The sequence below is a fragment of the Lampetra fluviatilis genome, chromosome 40 (genome assembly GCF_964198595.1).
Source record: "Lampetra fluviatilis chromosome 40, kcLamFluv1.1, whole genome shotgun sequence".
NCBI classification, from domain to species: Eukaryota; Metazoa; Chordata; class Hyperoartia; order Petromyzontiformes; family Petromyzontidae; genus Lampetra; species Lampetra fluviatilis.
This window is the reverse complement of record NC_136314.1, coordinates 10,997,623-11,018,026: the sequence shown is the minus strand read 5'-3', so window position 1 is coordinate 11,018,026 and position 20,404 is coordinate 10,997,623. Positions and strand designations below refer to the sequence as shown.

General features: G+C 46.8%; 1 protein-coding gene across 5 annotated transcripts in view; it reads left to right on the top strand.

Moving 5' to 3' along the window:
* The window catches only part of RAD54L2 (RAD54 like 2), a 122,133-nt gene that overhangs the window by 87,280 nt on the left and 14,449 nt on the right, over nucleotides 1–20,404 (top strand). For all 5 annotated transcript variants that reach the window (XM_078875124.1, XM_078875122.1, XM_078875120.1 and 2 more), the window contains exons 9-17: nucleotides 11,002–11,201; nucleotides 11,661–12,003; nucleotides 12,225–12,402; nucleotides 15,396–15,551; nucleotides 15,688–15,783; nucleotides 16,976–17,094; nucleotides 17,487–17,707; nucleotides 18,620–18,719; nucleotides 19,160–19,365. In XM_078875124.1, the coding sequence (XP_078731250.1) occupies nucleotides 11,002–11,201; nucleotides 11,661–12,003; nucleotides 12,225–12,402; nucleotides 15,396–15,551; nucleotides 15,688–15,783; nucleotides 16,976–17,094; nucleotides 17,487–17,707; nucleotides 18,620–18,719; nucleotides 19,160–19,365 (1,619 nt within the window). The remainder of the gene's footprint in view (nucleotides 1–11,001; nucleotides 11,202–11,660; nucleotides 12,004–12,224; nucleotides 12,403–15,395; nucleotides 15,552–15,687; nucleotides 15,784–16,975; nucleotides 17,095–17,486; nucleotides 17,708–18,619; nucleotides 18,720–19,159; nucleotides 19,366–20,404) is intronic.

The following is a 20,404-nucleotide window of genomic DNA, read 5'->3' as shown; positions in this document are numbered from 1 at the left end:
ACTACTTATTTTTTTAAGAGGAGTTGATGACAACATGAACGTGACAGAGGAGCTGCTTGACCTCAAAAGCCTTAATGGGCAAACCAGAGGAACAGATTTTTTCGTTTCTGTTTGTGAAGCTGTTGATGATATGAAACTACCATGGAGTAAAGTTTCTGGGATCATTACCGATGGTGCACCTGCCATGGCTGGTGAGCGAAGTGGATTGTCCACACTGATCTGCAATAAAGTCAGCGAAGAAGCAGGCAACGCTTTTAAACTTCACTGTATCGTTCACCAGCAGGCTCTCTGCGCCAAACATCTCAAATTTGACGATGTTATGAAACCAGTGGCAAAGGCAATCAATTATATTCTCTCTAAAGCTCTATACCACTGACAGTTTCAGCAGTTCTTGCGTGACATCCAGGCTGAATACGGTGACGTAATATATCACAACGATGTGAGGTGGCTAAGTCGGGGGTCCGCACTGCAGCGATTTTTCTCTCAAAGAGGAAATTGGATATTTTTTGGGTGAGAAGGAACAACCAATGGAAGAACTGTCCGATCCTGTATTGTTGGCAAATCTGGCTTTTTTGGTTGACATAACGAAGCATTTGAATGCGCTGAATGTTAATCTTCAAGGAAAAGATGCAGTGGTGAGCCAGCTATATGCTCACATCAAGGCCTTTGGAACCAAACTGCAACTTTTCCAAAGACACTTGTCCCAAACAGAGCCCTGCACCGTGCACTTCCCAGCTTTGAAAGAGGTCATTGACAGTTTCCCACAGGACAACATCGGTGCGCAAATGAAGAGTTATGCAACAGCTATCTCATCTCTTTCTGTGGAATTTAACAAACGCTTTCGGGACTTTGCAGTTATTGAAAAGTACATGTTGCTTCTCTCTTCTCCCTTCTCCGTGGACCCTGATGATGCTCCTCCACAGCTGCAGCTGGAGCTCATTGAGCTGCAGTGTGACGATGAGTGCCGCGGAAAACACCAGCAGTGTTATCTTGTTGACTTTTACCGGCAGCTGGACAAAAGCAGGTTTCCAGAAATGCGGTCATTTGCTAAGAAAATGCTGAGCTTATTCGGCTCCACATATTTGTGTGAGCAAACATTCTCAGTCATGAACTTAAATAAGAACCGATTGAGGTCAAGGATGAGTGACTCCCACTTGCGTGGCATTTTACGCATCTCAACCACTGCCCTCAAGCCAGACCTGGTCTCTTTACTGAAATCTATATCTCAGTATCACCCTTCTCATTAGTATCAGCAAGTTATCTGTTCCTTGAACAATCTGAAATTGGGTGTTTTGAACGGTAACATCTGTCACTATTAACAGTGAAAAGCCTAAAGCACACCAATGCACTTGGACTTATGGCACTTGTTTTATTAAACTCTTGAATAAGATTTGGTTATAACTGTTGATGTTATGTACCTGTAGATGTGACACAAACTATTTCTTTCTGAAAGATCTTGTAAAAGGCAAGGGCAAAATTCACTCATTTAAAAGTTTAATGATAACAGACCACTTAGCATTACTAATATCTCCTGTTTAAAATGTTCATGAGGTAAAGATATTTAACTCATGGAAATGTAAAGTGTTCTATACAGTTTGATCAATGTTATCTGACTGAATGAAAGGCAGAATTGTGTTTTTAGAGTTGTTCACGTCTGCCTGAGTGACTTATATTTGGTTACATTGTCATTTGAAAAATAAAGGCAATTGTGACAATGAAAATTGTTTTATAACAGTGTGTGTTTTCACGTAACTTTTGTGGTAAAAAAATGTCGGAAGGAACTATTGGCCCCCGGGCATCTTCACTTTATCAAATTTGGCCCTCTTTGCAAAAAGTTTGGACACCCCTGGTGTACACGGTGTCACCATCACTATCACATACACCATCATGTAGACCATATCAGCATCTCGATTTAAAGCTTTCGTGATGCAGGGATTCATCTTCTTGGTTCTTTCGGTAAAGTCACGTAGAAGGGAAATAATAAAATAATAAAAATAAAACATAATAAAATACAATTCTCACGACGTTTCGGCCACAATGCAAGCAGCCGTCCTCAGGTGAAGAACAGGTCTGTCGGAAAGACAGCGTTTGAATGAACACCACCAAGCTTGGCAGCGTATTTTTAAGCTGGGTTAGAGGAGGAAGGGTGCCTTGACAAAGGAATTTGCATATCAACAGAGGAATTTAGCATATTTATGGAAAATGCTGATATGGGATTAGTCACTACTTGTGGAATGCGTAGGAGGTGGGGGGGTCTCAAAGTCATTATGCCCGTGCATTATGTAGGATTAGCAGCAACAAAGGGAGGAAGTCAGTTTAACACGTAGGCTTTCGCGACCAATGTTATTCATAATCAACGTTTTTGGGTTTAGATCGCGTTATTTATAAATGTGTCGTAACCCTCCACCACCCGACATGGCCAATCAGTAAAAATGTGTCACGTTGACAAAAGACAAATAGTTCACTGCTTTAGCCCACCGGTGTGTTGAAGCCACAACATTTACAATTTGAGTACGACGTTTCGCTGGTAATTGCATCCAGCATCATCGGGCAATTCGCCAGAATGGTGAGGCTCTGCTGTGTCTCCCGTTCTTATATAGAGCAGCAGCAGGGTGACGTCATCATTAACTCATCAGGTGCAAAGATTCAAGGGGGGAGTGATTGTAATTATATACTAGATTAGTAATCAGGCTATTGTTACGATGCGAGTTGTAGATTAGTAATCATTTGGAATGTGTTTTATTGTGATTATGCTACATTAGTAATCAGTTAGTGTTTGTTTCCCTTATAAGGAATTGTAATGTATCTTATTTAATAATACGCTTCCAGGCCGCACTAAGCCTGTAGCTGTCTGAGCGATTAAAGTTATTTCTGTTTCTCTCAATTTCAATCGATTCTCTAATTAGTCTTTGCCAGTAGTAACTAGTTTTACACAACACTTCCACGTTGTCAAAATCAATTGAGTGTCCCTGTTGGCATGCATGTTCTGCCACTGCCGACAGTTGTGTTTGTGATAGTTTAATATTTCTCTGGTGTTCTTTTAGTCTTACACTAACGTTACGCCCTGTCTGTCCAATATAGCATCTGCCACATACACAATTAATCCGATATACACCCTCTGTTGATAATTTAGGTAATTCGTCTTTAGTGCACGTTACTAGTTGTTGAATTTTGTGTACTGTACCAAATCTTACTGTAATGTTTTGCTTTTGCAAAACACGGGCTAATTTGTCAGTTACTCCTGAGATAAATGGTATTTTTATTGTTTTAATAATCTGATCGCTTTCAGCAGTGTTGCTTTGCGATCGTGATTTGGCTTTTAGTGCTCTGTTAATTTGAGCATTATTGTAGCCATTCTGTCTTAGTGCTTCTTTAACATGTTTAATCTCTCTCACTAGACTTTCACCATCTGACACTGTTTTAGCCCGATGTATGAGCGTCTTGATAAGAGAGGATTTCTGAGCTGGGTGATGATGCGAATCTGCATTCAGATAGGCATCAGTGTGCGTTTGCTTTCTGTAAACACTGTGTGTTATTTTACCATTTAGGCCATGCCCAAGTAAAATATCCAGGAACGGGAGTGTGTTATTCACCTCCATTTCCATGGTGAACTGAATGGCCGGGTTTTGTGCATTGAGATGATTTAGAAAATCGTTAAGTGTATCTTTACCATGTGGCCAGACAACCAAAGTGTCATCCACATATCTAAACCAAAAGGATGGTTTTAATGTGATCGAGGCAAGTGCTCTGGTTTCAAAGTTTTCCATGTACAAATTTGCTATAGCAGGAGATAAAGGAGAGCCCATTGCTGCTCCCTCCCTTTGTTTAAAGAATTCGCCTCTCCATAAGAAGTAAGTGTTATTTAAACAATGGTCTGCGAGTTTCGGAATATCTTTTGGTAAACCTGTATTCTTTACCAGTGTATCAAGTAATTTAAGCGACTCGCTCACTGGAACCTTAGTGAATAGCGAAATCACATCAAAACTCACCAAAATATCATTAGGGTTAAGTTTAATATCTTGGTGAGTTTTGATGTGATTTCGCTATTCACTAAGGTTCCAGTGAGCGAGTCGCTTACATTACTTGATACACTGGTAAAGAATACAGGTTTACCAAAAGATATTCCGAAACTCGCAGACCATTGTTTAAATAACACTTACTTCTTATGGAGAGGCGAATTCTTTAAACAAAGGGAGGGAGCAGCAATGGGCTCTCCTTTATCTCCTGCTATAGCAAATTTGTACATGGAAAACTTTGAAACCAGAGCACTTGCCTCGAGCACATTAAAACCATCCTTTTGGTTTAGATATGTGGATGACACTTTGGTTGTCTGACCACATGGTAAAGATACACTTAACGATTTTCTAAATCATCTCAATGCACAAAACCCGGCCATTCAGTTCACCATGGAAATGGAGGTGAATAACACACTCCCGTTCCTGGATATTTTACTTGGGCATGGCCTAAATGGTAAAATAACACACAGTGTTTACAGAAAGCAAACGCACACTGATGCCTATCTGAATGCAGATTCGCATCATCACCCAGCTCAGAAATCCTCTCTTATCAAGACGCTCATACATCGGGCTAAAACAGTGTCAGATGGTGAAAGTCTAGTGAGAGAGATTAAACATGTTAAAGAAGCACTAAGACAGAATGGCTACAATAATGCTCAAATTAACAGAGCACTAAAAGCCAAATCACGATCGCAAAGCAACACTGCTGAAAGCGATCAGATTATTAAAACAATAAAAATACCATTTATCTCAGGAGTAACTGACAAATTAGCCCGTGTTTTGCAAAAGCAAAACATTACAGTAAGATTTGGTACAGTACACAAAATTCAACAACTAGTAACGTGCACTAAAGACGAATTACCTAAATTATCAACAGAGGGTGTATATCGGATTAATTGTGTATGTGGCAGATGCTATATTGGACAGACAGGGCGTAACGTTAGTGTAAGACTAAAAGAACACCAGAGAAATATTAAACTATCACAAACACAACTGTCGGCAGTGGCAGAACATGCATGCCAACAGGGACACTCAATTGATTTTGACAACGTGGAAGTGTTGTGTAAAACTAGTTACTACTGGCAAAGACTAATTAGAGAATCGATTGAAATTGAGAGAAACAGAAATAACTTTAATCGCTCAGACAGCTACAGGCTTAGTGCGGCCTGGAAGCGTATTTTTAAATAAGATACATTACAATTCCTTATAAGGGAAACAAACACTAACTGATTACTAATGTAGCATAATCACAATAAAACACATTCCAAATGATTACTAATCTACAACTCGCATCGTTACAATAGCCTGATTACTAATCTAGTATATAATTACAATCACTCCCCCCTTGAATCTTTGCACCTGATGAGTTAATGAGTTAATGATGACGTCACCCTGCTGCTGCGCTATATAAGAACGGGAGACACAGCAGAGCCTCACCATTCTGGCGAATTGCCCGATGATGCTGGATGCAATTACCAGCGAAACGTCGTACTCAAATTGTAAATGTTGTGGCTTCAACACACCGGTGGGCTAAAGCAGTGAACTATTTGTCTTTTGTCAACGTGACACATTTTTACTGATTGGCCGTGTCGGGTGGTGGAGGGTTACGACACATTTATAAATAACGCGATCTAAACCCAAAAACGTTGATTATGAAAGGGAGGAAGTACCATTTTGGATCTTAACTGATTGTGTTCACGTTTACGGTGACTTTCAGACCGCAGTCCACTCATTGGTATTGACTATATATCTTTTGTATTCTCCGCAGGGAATGGAGTCTTTGCTCCGCTGCAAGTCTCCTTTTGCCACTCTCCTATTGACATATTTTGTTGCTTCCTCTTAGTACCTTTCACGCGACGGTCAATGGTATAGTGTATAGCAGATTGTATAATAATAAATAGTATACAAGTGTAATGTTTAATATAATGTATAAGGTAATATATAGTATCGTAATTGTATAGTGAATATACAGCAGTGTGGTATACAGTAGGGTGGGTAGAATAATACATAGTGTAATATTACAATGTATAGTCTAAGGCAGGGGTCCTCAAACTACGGCCCGCGGGCCACATGCGGCCCACCGAGGACATTTATCCGGCCCATGGTCACTAATTGGGCTGCGCTTGTGAGCACTAATTGGGCTGCGCTGGTGAGCACTAATTGGGCTGCGCTGGTGAGCACTCATTGGGCTGCGGTGGTGAGCACTCATTGAGCTGCGGTGGTGAGCACTGATTGGGCTGCGGTGGTGAGCACTGATTGGGCTGCGGTGGCGAGCACTGATTGAGCTGCGGCGGTGGGCACTCATTGGGCTGCGCTGGTGAATGGTTCAATGGGCCAATTGACTGGACTTGCCCCCCAGGCCTAAGGCTGCCAGACCTTCCCTGGCTGCGCTTGACTGGCTCTCCCTCCCTCAGCTCCCTCACTTGCCCCTCGGCTCCACTCCCAGTGATATTCCTGTGTGCTGGGGATGTAGATCCCCAGCACACACACCGCTGAGTAAATGATAGAGGGGTAATAACAGAGTGATCTCTGATCTCTGGAGGGGCTGCCTGCTGTTTTCCCGTGCTGGTCAGTGACAGACAGCCGAGGAGTAGGAAACCCAATTTAAATGACAGTAAGTGCATTTATATTCTGATTGCTATTCAGTTGTATGAGGTTATATGTTGTATGTTGTGTAAGCCCCGGTTCATACTGTTGCGATCTCTGAGCAGTGCGAGTTCAGCCATATGCTTGTATGGCTGAACTTGCATTAGATTCGGAAGAAAAAAGGCACATGTGCCTTCTTTTTTCCTGCAGTGGAATCGGATCGCATGGGTCTTCTCCCCCATGCGATCAGATTCCTATGCGAGTTCGCAGATCGCACTGCGATCTGTGAACAAGACTGCAGGTGTAATTAACTTTTTAATGGCACCCGCACCAGTGTGAGCCTGGGGTAAAAGCGGAGTTCCCCCAATCAGACTGCATTGATGGGCAGTGCAGTCTGTATGTCTCTGTGTGGGCAAAGTTATTGCTGGTATATTGTTTTTGTAGCGCTGTATATATATTGGTATTTTACTAATAGCAATTTTGACTCCCTAGGAAACAATGATGTCAAGAAAGAGAAAAATGGACTCAGAGTGTAGGATATTCAAAGAACAGTGGACTTATGATTACTTTTTCATGCAGTACAAGGAAAGAGCTGTGTGTCTGATATGCCAGAATATAGTGTCTGTGTTCAAAGAATACATTTTACGTCGACACTATGAAACTCAACATAAAGATAAATATGATTGTTTGGTCGGAGAAGTGAGAAAAGATAAAATATTAAAACTGAAAAATACATTAACAACTCAGCAAAATACTTTTGTGAAGCAGAAGCAGCTAAATATTTCATCACTGCGAGCAAGTTTTCAAGTTGCCAAGCTAATAGCGTGCACGGGCAGACCATTCGTGGAGGGAGAATTTGTTAAAGAATGCCTTCTTTCTGTTGCCAAAGAGATGTGTCCAGAGAAGGCCGATTTCTTTAGTACAGTGAGTCTTTCAGGACCTACAATTACACGGAGGATTGAAAAAATGGAAGACAATTTGCATCAGCATTTGCAAAACTCCGCAAAAAAACTTTCCTATTTTTCCTTGGAACTCGACGAAAGCAATGATGTTCGTGATTCTGCACAACTTCTCATTTTTATTCGTGGGACGAATGACTATTTCGAAGTCACAGAAGAGCTTGCTGCACTGCAAAGCATCAAAGGAACAACTACAGGAGAGGATATCTATGAAAAGGTTTGCCAAACTGTGAATGGTTTGGAGCTGAATTGGGCTAAACTAGCCAGTGTGACAACTGATGGTGCTCCTAGCATGGTGGGTCTAAGAAAGGAGTAAGTGCTCGCATTAACCAAGAGATGGACAAACATAACCATTCTCATCCAATAGCCATACACTGCCTCATCCACCAACAAGCGCTGTGTAGTAAATCACTGAAGTGGGACTGTTATGAAAATTGTGGTATCTTGTGTTAAATTCATTAGAGCTCATGCACTAAACCACAGACAATTTCGGGAATTTCTGTCTGAGCTAAATGTTGACTATGAAGATGTTCTGTACCACACAAAAGTCCGTTGGCTGAGTCGAGGGAGAGTTTTGAAACGTTTCTATGACTTACTTCCACAGATTACAGCTTTTCTGCTTTCAAAAAACAAATATGTACCAAAGCTCAATGATGCAGAATGAAAATGGCACCTTGCCTTTCTGACAGATGTAACAGAGCTACTCAACAGTTTCAATGTGCAACTTCAAGGAAAGGGGAAGCTCATCTGTGATATGCAATCACATGTCAAAGCATTTGAAGTAAAATTAGGCCTCCTCATCAAACAAGTGAAGGAGGAAAACTTCTGCCATCTCCCCACAACTCAAAATCTGTTAGCGGAAAAACCATTGGTTACATTCCCAAACAAAACATGTGTGGATTCACTGGAAAAATTGCAAAAGGAGTTCCAATTTAGATTTAAAGAGCTTCATCTCCATGAACAGGACATACAGCTTTTCTGTAACCCATTTTCTATTGACATTCAAAATGTGGATACAATTTACCAAATGGAACTGGCTGAACTGCAGAATTGTGATTCTCTGAAAGACGCATTCAAGTCAAGCAGCCTTCATAATTTCTATGCATCTCTCCCCTCTGAGACATATCCTCATCTCAGGAACCATGCACTCAAAATGGCAATCATCTTTGACAGCACTTATGTCTGTGAACAGACTTTTTCCAGAATGAAACATTTGAAATATCTAACCAGATCTAGACTAACGGATGCACACTTGCATCACTTGTTATGACTAGCAGTGACAAATATGGAACCGGACATTGACCATATCATTAGCCAAAATCAGGCCCATATTTCCCATTGAAATACTGGCAAGTTTGTTGATTTAACTTTACTTGTTCTTCATTTTAAATATTGTATTTGTTCCCGTTTTGTTTATTCACTTCAAAATAAGATATATGCAGTGTGCATAGGAATTTGTTCATAGTTTTTTTTAACTATAGTCCGGCCCTCCAACGGTCTGAGGGACAGTGAACTGGCCCCCTGTTTAAAAAGTTTGAGGACCCCTGGTCTAAGGTATAGGGTGGTGTATAGTAATGCAGTATATAATTTAATGTTGGGTTTGTCTATGGCAGTATATAGTACGGGGTAGATCCGTGTGATGAAAGGAAAAAGTTTAGCTGGAGGCATATAATATTTTTTGCTACATAAAATTGTAATGTATGACTTACTGTTAGTAGCTCAGCTTATTGGAGAGTATATTTAGTATATTGATGATATTGATGTATTGATTATTGTTTTTTTACCCTTTTATCTGGCAATAAAACTGACACCTTTTTTACAAGGAGTCATGTTTGCATTGACCACAAAAAAACAATTCTCATATTTTGCTATTGGCAAATGAGGTTCCAATGGTGATATTGATGTAGTTTATATTTTAGTTTTTTACGTGGTGGTTTGGCTGCTGCAGCTCTTTACTATTAAAATTCCTTCCCTTTATTTCTGCTAACCCTACTTCCTCCCTTTGTTGCTGCTAATCCTACATAATGCACGGGCATAATATGACTTTGAGACCCCCCCCACCTACGCATTCCACAAGTAGTGACTAATCCCATATCTGCATTGCCATAAATATGCTAAATTCTTCTGTTGATATGCAAATTCCTTTGTCAAGGCGCCCTTCCTCCTCTAACCCAGCTTAAATATACGCTGCCAAGTTTGGTGGTGTTCATTCAGACGCTGTCTTTCCGACAGACCTGTTCTTCACCTGAGGACGGCTGCTTGCGTTGTGGCCGAAACATCGTGAGAATTGTATTTTATTATGTTATATTTTTATTATTTTATTATTTCCCTTCTACGTGACTTTACCGAAAGAACCAATAAGACATATCAGCATCATCACTACCATTATGTACAGAATGTCGTCTTCATCACTATCATGTACACCATGCCATCATCATTATCATATACACCATCATGTACAACAATATCATCATCATCACTGTCATATACACCATCATGTACACCTTGTCATAATCATCATCACCCCCCTCTTTATTGCAATCAATTTTATCACTGCCATCACCATCTTCAGCATGATGAGGTATCAACATCGCCGTCAAGTTTGTTACAAAATAATTATTTTCAGAGCGGAATGTGGGTGTGTGTGTCTGTGCAATGCGTATGCCACATGTGTTAGTTTTCCTATGTGCTCATGTGTTTATCTCTTATGTGTGTGTGTGTATGCATGTGTGTATGTATATTTGCACATGCCTGTGTTAGCTTCACATCGTGTTTAGGGTGGCAGCGCAGTGGTATAATTTGTGCATCACAGCAAGAAGGATCCAGGTTCAATTCCAGATTCGGGCGCCTTTCTGCGTGGAGTTTGTATGTTTTCCACCTGTCCTCCATGGGTTTCCCCTGGGTTCTCTGTTTTCCTACTCCCATGGCTCAAAGAAAATTATACAGTTTTAGTCAAAACATCCCAGTGCTGAAAAATTACCTCCAAATTGCTCGATTGGGATTACGGACTTTTCGGGAAAGAGTCTTGGGACGAAGGGAGGCATTCCTAGCTGAACCAGTGGAATCTTCATGGAATAATAGATGTGGGGGTGTGTCTGTATATGTTTTTGTTGTTGTGTTTTTTAGTGTAGCGGTTAGCGCACTGCACTACAAACCCGGCGACCCGAGTTCGATTCCCGCTCATGGTTAACACGAGTGACGATTATCTGAACCGGTTCTGGGGCTCCCCTAGGTCGACTCAGCCTCAAATGAGTACCTAGTGCGGTGTTTAAATATTCGCCACTCGGGAGACAAAGACTGCCGGACGTGTTGCTGGCCACCCAACCCCTCGTGTGCCGTGCCGGCCTTCACAGGTGCTCCTCGCTAACAGCACTTTCCCCTCCGTCTGTTGAAAGCAATACAGAGGATCCTTGTCTTTGTGTGTGCGCGCGCGCGTACAGGACGACGGTGGCCCGCGCGCGGGTGATCGCCGAGTGGAGTGCCGGGGGCGGCGTTCTGCTCATGGGCTATGAGATGTTCCGCCTCCTGTCGCTCAAGAAGGCGTCGCTCGGCTCCGGGCGCAAGAAGAAGCCCAAGAAGGAGGTGGGGCCCGTTATCATCGACCTGGATGAGGAGGACCGGCAGCAAGAGCTGCTCCTGGGTACGCCATTCCTCCCTCCCCTCCCCTCCCCTTCCTCCCTCCCTCCAAACCTGACCTTCAATGCGCACGCTCTCCCTGATGGCCGATCACTGCAAATCGGGGTCTACGATGTGACAGCGAATTAACTGCGATGACATTCAGCTCGTAGGTTTTCGCAGCCATTCGGGTTTGGCCACCTACGTAGCAATCTGACCAAATCTGCATCCTTAAAGCCCCCAGCGCCCGACACAGCCAAACAGATTTAACACCACTTGGCGTACAAGCGTTCAGCAAAGTGGCAATTCTTTGTGGTTCCAGCCCGACTCACCGGTGAGTTGAAGAACGATTTCCCGCAAACAGAAATAGCAAGGACAGAGGACGACGTGCTGTGTACCCCGCGGGGATTGCACCCCCCTCCCCCTTTCACCATGCTCCACGTTGGCGAGAAGACGCGACGCTCTTCCCTGTCTTGTCGCGCAGACGTTGAGAAGGCCCTGACGCGGCCGGGCGCCGACGTGGTCATCTGCGACGAGGGCCACCGCATCAAGAACTGCCACGCGAGCACGGCACAGGCGCTCAAGGCGGTGCGCACGCGGCGCCGCGTGGTGCTCACGGGTTACCCGCTGCAGAACAACCTCATCGAGTACTGGTGCATGGTGGACTTCGTGCGACCGAACTTCCTGGGCACGCGGCAGGAGTTCAGCAACCTGTTTGAGCGGCCCATCCTCAACGGGCAGTGCGTGGACAGCACGCCGCAAGACATGCGGCTCATGCGCTACCGCAGCCACGTGCTACACAGCCTGCTCGAGGGCTTCGTGCAGAGGCAAGCGCCCGTGGCAACCTGCACACACCTGCACATTCAGTCACCCGTTACAGCAAACACCGGTACACTCAATCACCCATTACAGCAATTGATGTATGATTGTAGCGTGCGGTGTGGTGTCAGTGTAACGTACCGTGCTACGTGAGTGTAATGTGCGGTGTGGTGTGAGTGTATACCGGTGGACGTGGTGCATGTGTAACGTACTCTTGGTTGACCGGCAGGCGAGGCCACAACGTACTGACGGCCACGCTGCCTGCCAAGGAGGAGCACGTGCTGCTGGTGCGGCTGTCACCCATCCAGCGCGCGCTCTACCGCCACTTCATGTTGCGCTTCCAAGAGGCCGGCTCCTCCGGCTGGCTCGGCTCGAACCCGCTCAAGGCCTACTGCGTCTGCTGCAAGGTGCGCGCCACCACCGCTGCTGCTGGCTGCCTGCACGTGTGCGCGTGTGTGTTTGTGCGTGTGTGTGTGGGGAGCGGTAGTGTAGGGGTTAGCGCGCTGCACTTCGAACCCACCGGCCCGAGTTTTATTCCCGATCATGGCCAACACCAGTGAAGAATATCTGAACCAGTTTCGGGCCTCCTCTAGGTCGACTCGGCCTCAAATGAGTACCTGGTATGGTGTGTAAACATTGCCACTGGGGAGACAAAGGCGGCCGGGCATGGTGCTGGCCACGCACCCCCTTGAGTACCGTTCCGGCTTTCATAGGTACTCGCTAACAGCACTTTCCCCAACATTCTGGTAAGGTTTTTCGGGAGATCTTTGTCTTTTGTGCGTGTGTACATTTACGGGTGTGGTGTTGGCCACCCACCCCCTCGTGTGCCGTGCCGGCCTTCATAGGTGCTCGCTAACAGCACTTTCCCCTACAGTCTGTTAAGGCTAAATGGGGGATCTTTGTCTTTGTGTGTACATTTGTGTGTGCGTTTGTCCATTTTTGTGTGCGTGTGTACGTGTGAGCGTGCGTGTGTATGTGTGTGTGCGTACATGCGTGCATGTGTACATGTGTGCGTGCGTGTGTGCATGTGTTTGTGTGTGCCGCCTCACTCCTGGGGCGTCTCGAATTCGCACGCGGTACAAGAGGCGATTTGCTGCTGCTCAAATTAACTTTGAGGCATTGATGCTCCGCAGAGCCAGTGGTGGGAATTCCTAATTCCAATGGCGGGGCCAAGTCTATCCATACAACAACCAAAGTGGTACTTAATTTATTGACCCAGGAGGGATGATGGACTGAGTACCTGGTGCGGTGTGTGTAAAAACATTGGGCGTGGTGCTGGCCACCCACCCCCTCGTGTTCCATTCCGGCCTTCATAAGTGCTCGCTAACTACATTTTCCCTAACAGAGTGAAAAGTCTATACGGGGGAGCTTTGTATTTGTTTTATTGTGCTGCAGCACACGCCATGCACACACAGTACCCACGGTTATTCACGTGGCGGTCGCCGGTGCAATCGAATTTCCCTATCTATGGGCCGGCCACCCAGAAAGCGTAGCGCAGTTATTCATGTAATTATGATGTGTGGGCGGGGACTTGACACGTGCTTCCTTGGGGGGCAGCATCCGTGCCGGGTTTGCAATGTCGCGCAACAGGTGCCGTGAATCGTCGAGCATGCACGCTAAAAAATATATATATTATACGGCGGCATCACATCTACTGTGGATTGTTGTATTCTTGCCTTTTCAAATAATTAATTTCGAAATGTGAGGGTCGCGTCAGCAGCATGTTGAGGAGGGCAGTCCAGACCTCCCTTTCCCTGGAAACAGACTGCAGCACTATATTTCTTTACACTACTATACATTACTACACTATATACTCCTATACATTACACTATACACTACTATACATTACTACACTATGCACTACACTGTTTACAGCACTATACACCACTACCTTGCCTGGTATGCAGGAGATCGTGGGTTTGATTCCATATCTGACGCCTGCTGTATTTGTAGTTTTTCCCTCCACACTTAGAACCAACGTGCATTGAGAGTATTTGGCTGCTATACATTTCCACGTGATGATTTTGATCGGCCACTTCGTTGAGCTATCATTTGTGATAGCCAGGTCGCTTCTTGAAAAAGAGCGACATAACAGCTCCGTGGACCTGGTGGCAGGTTTAACGACACATTTATATATTTACGCAATCTAACCCAAAAAAAACCTCTTATGGATGATGTTGGTGGCGAAAGCCCACGTGTTAAACTAAAAAAAGTTCAGTTGAGTTTTAATATTGTGTATCTTCTCGTGGACTGGAGGTCTGTTACCTGCTGACAAGCAGAGCAAGTGCAGCCAACGTGACATTGCTCATTTGACATCAGGGACTTGCTCAACATAGGGACAATGTGGGTGCTCGCTGACCAGGCCGCTATCTAGCTCGTGCATCAACAAATGTTCTTTATCGTGTACATTATGTATTTATGTTGAACTTCTTTCGCACCGTACGTAACCAACCGTGCTAATCGGAGGTGCGGGGGAAGGACAACAAACTAAAGACAAAAGCAGTTCTAAAGAAATTAGTTTGTCAATCTAGTTGATGATTTAAAAGTGCATAGCTCCAGTGGCTTCCTAATATCAGAAAGAAGAGCCTTGCAGACGGCCGCAGAAGTGCATAATAATTGTCCCTGGTAACATACGTAATACATTTTTCGTCAATAGTCGTCAATAATTGTGTCATAATTCAGTGAATTAATTTACGTAATTACATATTTAAAATTGATCGGACAATAAAATGTATTAAGCAATAATAAAAGGCTCTTGGGTAATTATTAAAATAACGAATATACTAATTAGTTCGTTGGTACGTTCCATTCGCATCCAGATTTACCAAATACATAATTATAACCCTTTAACAGCTTCGTATTCACTTTTACATAGTTATATTGGTTATTTAATATTCTATGGATATGTTTCAATATTTATTTATTATGATATATATATTTTTATATACATATATATTTAGCACGCACTGTCACACCTCACACTATGAATCAAACAGGAACCACAGACACGAGCCTGGACGGCTGCCACGAGGTGAGCCGGCGCCAGCAATTGCTCTGCAGTTCTCCACATATTCAGACTTTTTCAGCCAATTAGGGAGCGTTTGTAAAATGTGAGGAAACCGTAGCACCCGGAGAAACCTCATGCGCGCGAGGGGGCAACGCTCTGTCCCGCACAGGGTGTTGAACCTCGTGATGCCCACGGCAGGGGAGTGTCGCAGAGATTTGCCTCTTACAAACAACCCTCGCCCGCTTCCCGCACGATGCTGGAGGACGGGCCGCAGCATGCACAGCCACTGTGACTTCCTTACGATGGTCCTGGCCACGCGTCGGCGCGGGCGGGCGGGTGCGTCCGGTAACGCTGCCTCACCCTCCTCCCCCTGTGTTCCCCGTCGTTCCCCAGATCTGGAACCACCCGGACATCCTGTTTGACGCGCTGCAAAAGGAGAGCATCGCCGCGGACCCCGACCTGGACCTCGAGGTGTCGGACCTCCCCGCAGGCCTCACGCGCGAGCGCGGCGCCACCGGGAGCTCCTCGGGCAGGCGCAAGGTGGCCAAGGTGAGCAGTGTCGCTCACCACCACACTGAGCACCACCACCACCACGCTGAGCAGCGTCACCACCACCACCACACTGAGCAGCGTCACCACCACCACCACACTGAGCAGTGTCCCTCGCCACCCCTCACTCACCCAGAGGGAGGTGGCAGACCTGGAGCTGCCCAACGGGCGGTGCGGCGCGGCGACGCAGAGCGGACCGGAGCGCGGTGGACAAGTGGTGACCTACGAGTGGGTGAGTCTCCTCCCTACATCACCTCGACCGTCGCCACCACTGTCGTGTCCACCATCACCACCAGCACAACCACCACCATCACCACGATCATCGCTACTACCATGACCACTACCATTACCACTACCACCTACAACAATAACTGCCATTCGCCACTAAGTGACGGTGACGTCACCACGGTGCTTGTGCCAGGCCAGGTGGACTTTGAGGCCATGTGAAATATCGAAGGCCCTCTGGCACGAGGTCATGAAACAACCCCAGGTGCCTTAGGTTGACTGACTGAGACGGCTGGCCGATGAACCAGCTGTGTCCCCTACTGTGCGTTTTAGCCACTGCCCAGTAGCATCCTTCACGAGCATCCTCCACACAGGCCGATCTTGACACTGCTAGTACCAGTGTTCGTAAAATCCACTTAGCTCCACATCCTTCTGTAACGCATCAGTACATCTCTTCTCTAGCCCATTTCGAGCCCATTTAGCCCCCTTTTTCCAGCCAAACAAGCTGCTTGGACATGTGGTGGCTGGGCATGCTGGCGTCATGACCCAGTTAATGGAGCCTTTCCTGCTGGAGTAGCTCACCGATGGGACTGTGTCCAGATCTTCAAATTATCTGTGAGCTTTTCACAAAATTCAGCCTGGTTAAACCAGGGTGGATTGTAGACAAGCCATCCTTAAAATTTCAAACCGGCGCAGATGCTCCACTAGAGAAGGGAGGGCATAACTGTGGCCAAGAAGACCTGAAGCTTCATGTGGAGCAACTGTACAGACAGCTTCCTCATAGCATTATGCAGCTGATGAAGAGATAATGATGCTCAATTGATTCGGTGTAAGACCTCTGCAGATAAACCGAAACTGGTCATAAGGACGTTGCCCAAGTATGGGAACTCCTCCACTCTCTCCACAACTGCATCGATCAGCCTCAGCCATCGATCAGCCTCCAATTTGATCTGTACCAGATGGAAATTCCTCTGGTACATCCATAGAAAGCGTCTCGAACTATTGGTCTAAGATAATGTTAAATTGTGTCGGGGCAGAGGACATCCTTGTCACACCCCAAGGTGAATGGGGAATGGCTCTTGATTCCCTCAGCAGTTTTTGCTTGGGAGGTCATCTCAGCCTGGCACCCCACCTGCTCTCAGGACCTGATGGTGATGTGTGATGTGATGATGACGATGTTGTGCGATGTCGTGCATCAGGCCAAGGACCTCATGGGCAGCTACCAGACCGGTGTGCTGGAGCACTCGGCCAAGATGGTTCTGCTCTTCCACTTGGTGGAGGAGAGCGTGCGGCACGGGGACAAGATCCTTGTCTTCAGGTGCGGCGGCCTGTCCCTGCGTCTGCCTGTCCCCGCGTCTATCTGTCCCCGCGTCTGCCTGTCCCCGCGTCTGCCTGTCCCCGCGTCTGCTTGTCCCCGCGTCTGCCTGTCCCCGCGTCTGCCTGTCCCTGCGTCTGCCTGTCCCTGCATCTGCCTGTTCACTGCGTCTGCCTGTTCACTGCGTCTGCCTGTTCACTGCGTCTGCCTGTTCACTGCGTCTGCCTGTTCACTGCGTCTGCCTGTTCACTGCGGCTGCCTATCCGTGGTGAGGAGTGTGGCGATGACGGGTGGTGATGGTGGTGGTCGTGAGGAGGAAGAGGAGGAGCAGGGTCTTGGTGGAGGCTGTGGTGATCTCTCACGTGCCCCTTGCCCCCGCTCTATTGGTCCTGCAGCCAGAGTCTGTCCACTCTGGACATCATCGAGGCGTTCCTGAGCCAGAGGAAGATCCCCACCGTCTCGGGTTCGGCCTCCCCCTCAGCCCCCTCTGCCCCCTCGGACCCCTCGGCCTCGTCGGCCTCGTCGGCCTCGTCGGCGCCGCCCGCAGAGACCCAGGTGCCCCCAGCAACTTCCTCGCCCACCGGCCTCGTCTGGAGCAAGAACGTCAACTACTACCGTGAGAACGAGCGCCGCACACAAAGCGTTCTTTGTGCGCGCTTCCGGGTTTGGCGGAACCCGCTGATGTCAGGGGGTGGTGGGGGGCAACTCTATCTTTACTAATTTTTTTTATATTACCGTGTAAGGCACACTGAGCGATGTAGCTCTTCTTCAGAAGCGACCTGGCCACAAATTAAAGCTCAACGAAGTGGCTCATTATCACGTGGAATTGTCTAGCAGCCAAATATTATAAACGCTTGTTTATAAATGTGGAGGGGAAAACCGAAGGACCCGGAGAATGATCCATGCAAACACGGGGAGAACATGCAAACTCCAAATATACAACAGGCGTCGGTGTCGGGTTCGAACTCACGACCTCCTGCAAACCAGCGAGTTGGTTAACATCTCGTCGCCGTGGCGAGATGCAATGGCGTGGAACGTTTCGAGGCCCTGTCTGGAGTGTTGGCCTTTGCTGGGAGTCGAGACAGAAAAAGTATGAAAATGACGAGCAGCTGACGAATCGTTTTAGTTGTTGAGTTCGTTTAACGTGGTGGGAACTCAAGAGACCAGGATGAGTCTCATTTGCAAAAGCGATGAACCCAGGGCATCAGTCTGCCACCGGAGGGCAATGATTGCTGCGTGTACAATCCTAATTGAGCAATTTGCACGAGCACACACAATGTCCTTCTCTTTGCGAATTATGCCAGGGGATGTGTTAGGTTCACCGCAAAGCGGACGGTGCGTAGCACTATTACGATATTTTACACCCGCAGTAGTAACCAGGGCGGCCGCAAGTTCCCAACCGTGAACATCTGCAGCAAACACGCTTACCCCTGGACTATCGCGTGACCGACCGTAGAGAGAATTAGGTGAGTCTCGGAGGTCCACAACTGTTCAGCGTGAGCGGAATTGCATCTCTCGCTCTCTGCAGGGCTGGATGGCAGCACAGCCACTTCAGAGCGGGAAAAACTCATCAACCAGTTCAACAATCCCCTCAACAGCAGCGTGTGGCTCTTCCTACTTTCCACCCGGTGAGCGCCACTCCACGGCGAGACGCGCAGAAACATGTGGAGTCTGTGTGTGCCTGTGTGTGTATGCCTGTGTGTGCACGCACGTCCGTGTCTGTTTTGGTGCTTGTGGCTGTGCATGTGTCTGTATGTGGCGAACGGTGGTGTAGCGGTTAGCGTGCTGGGCTACGAACCCGGCAACCCAAGTTCATTTCCCGCTCACGGCCAACACCTGGCTACGATTATTTGAACCAGTCCTGGGCCTCCCCTAGGTCAACTCCGCTCTCAAATGAGTACCTGGTGCGGTGTGTAAACATCGCCACTAAGACGGCCGGGTGTAGTTATGGCCACCTACCCCTTCGTGCGCCGTGCTGGCCTTCTTGGTGTGCTCGCTTAACAGCACTTGCTCCTACACTCTGTGAAGGCTACACGGGGGATCTTTGTGTGTGTGTGTGTGCATGTAGGGCCGGGTGCCTGGGCATCAACCTGATTGGGGCGAACCGCGTGGTGATCTTCGACGCGTCGTGGAACCCGTGCCACGACGCGCAGGCTGTGTGCCGCGTCTTCCGCTACGGCCAAGTCAAGCCATGCTTCGTGTACCGCCTCGTGTCTGACTTCACGCTTGAGAAGAAGATCTACGACCGGCAGATCTCCAAGCAGGGCATGTCCAGTAAGACATCCATAACAGGCATGCAGGCGCACCTTTACGTTGCAGCGTCATGCAATGTGTAGGGGTCCAGTCGGCCACAAGGGGGCCCCGAATCCACAGATAAACAAGTAACAAATTGTCAAGAAAAATGATTCAAATTTTTTTAAAGAAACAATTACCTCCGGTCTACTATGGGCCAAGCCCGATTAACCGCATCCGACTATCATATCAATAGAGCAGCACAAAGTTGCGCAGTCCTCCCCGTTTGAGGCATGAAAGCAAGATGCACAATAACTTTGAGCATGATAACCTTCAATTTTTTTGTATTAATACCGTCACTGTGAATCTCTCTTCCTCTAATCCCAACACACGGTGCAGGATCTAAAATATAATTTATAGTTATAGCCTACAGAATATTGTATCCAGGTTAAAAACATCCGTAGCTATTTCAGTAAAAGTGAGTCGGGGAGAAAATAGGGGGGGGCACTTTCACATCTTGCATAGCCGCTTTGAAATAGGTCGTTGTGCCCCTGCAGGCAGATCTCCAAGCAAGGCATGTCTAGTCAGACCGTTATGACCGTTAGATCTCCAAGCAGGGAATGTGCAGTAAGACCTCCTAGACCCTCATGTGCTGTCGTTAAATAGGTGGAAGTACCAACACTTTACCCCACCGCACGTAACCTGTCCATCATCGGTGGTGTTCGTTCGTTTTTCAATGCGCTTGTCCTGGCGAGGGTCGTGGCGGCAGTGCATTGAGTAGGGCGGTCCTGACCTCCCATTTTCTGGCGATGGACTCTTGCTATTCCTGGGGAATTCCCAGGCGTTCCCAGGCCAGCCGAGCGACAAAGTCCCACCAGCATGTCCTGGGCTGGCCCCGAGGTCTTCACCCAGTGGACCTTGGCAATGGATCATTGGTGGTGTACACCTTTATAGTGATGGTTGAACAGAGGTGGAGGCATTGACGAGACTTGCCCATTGTTTCAACCACCGTGCGTATACGGTGCGTGTGTGTTTATGGTGCGTGTACGGTGCATTTGTGTACGATGCGTGTACGGTGCAT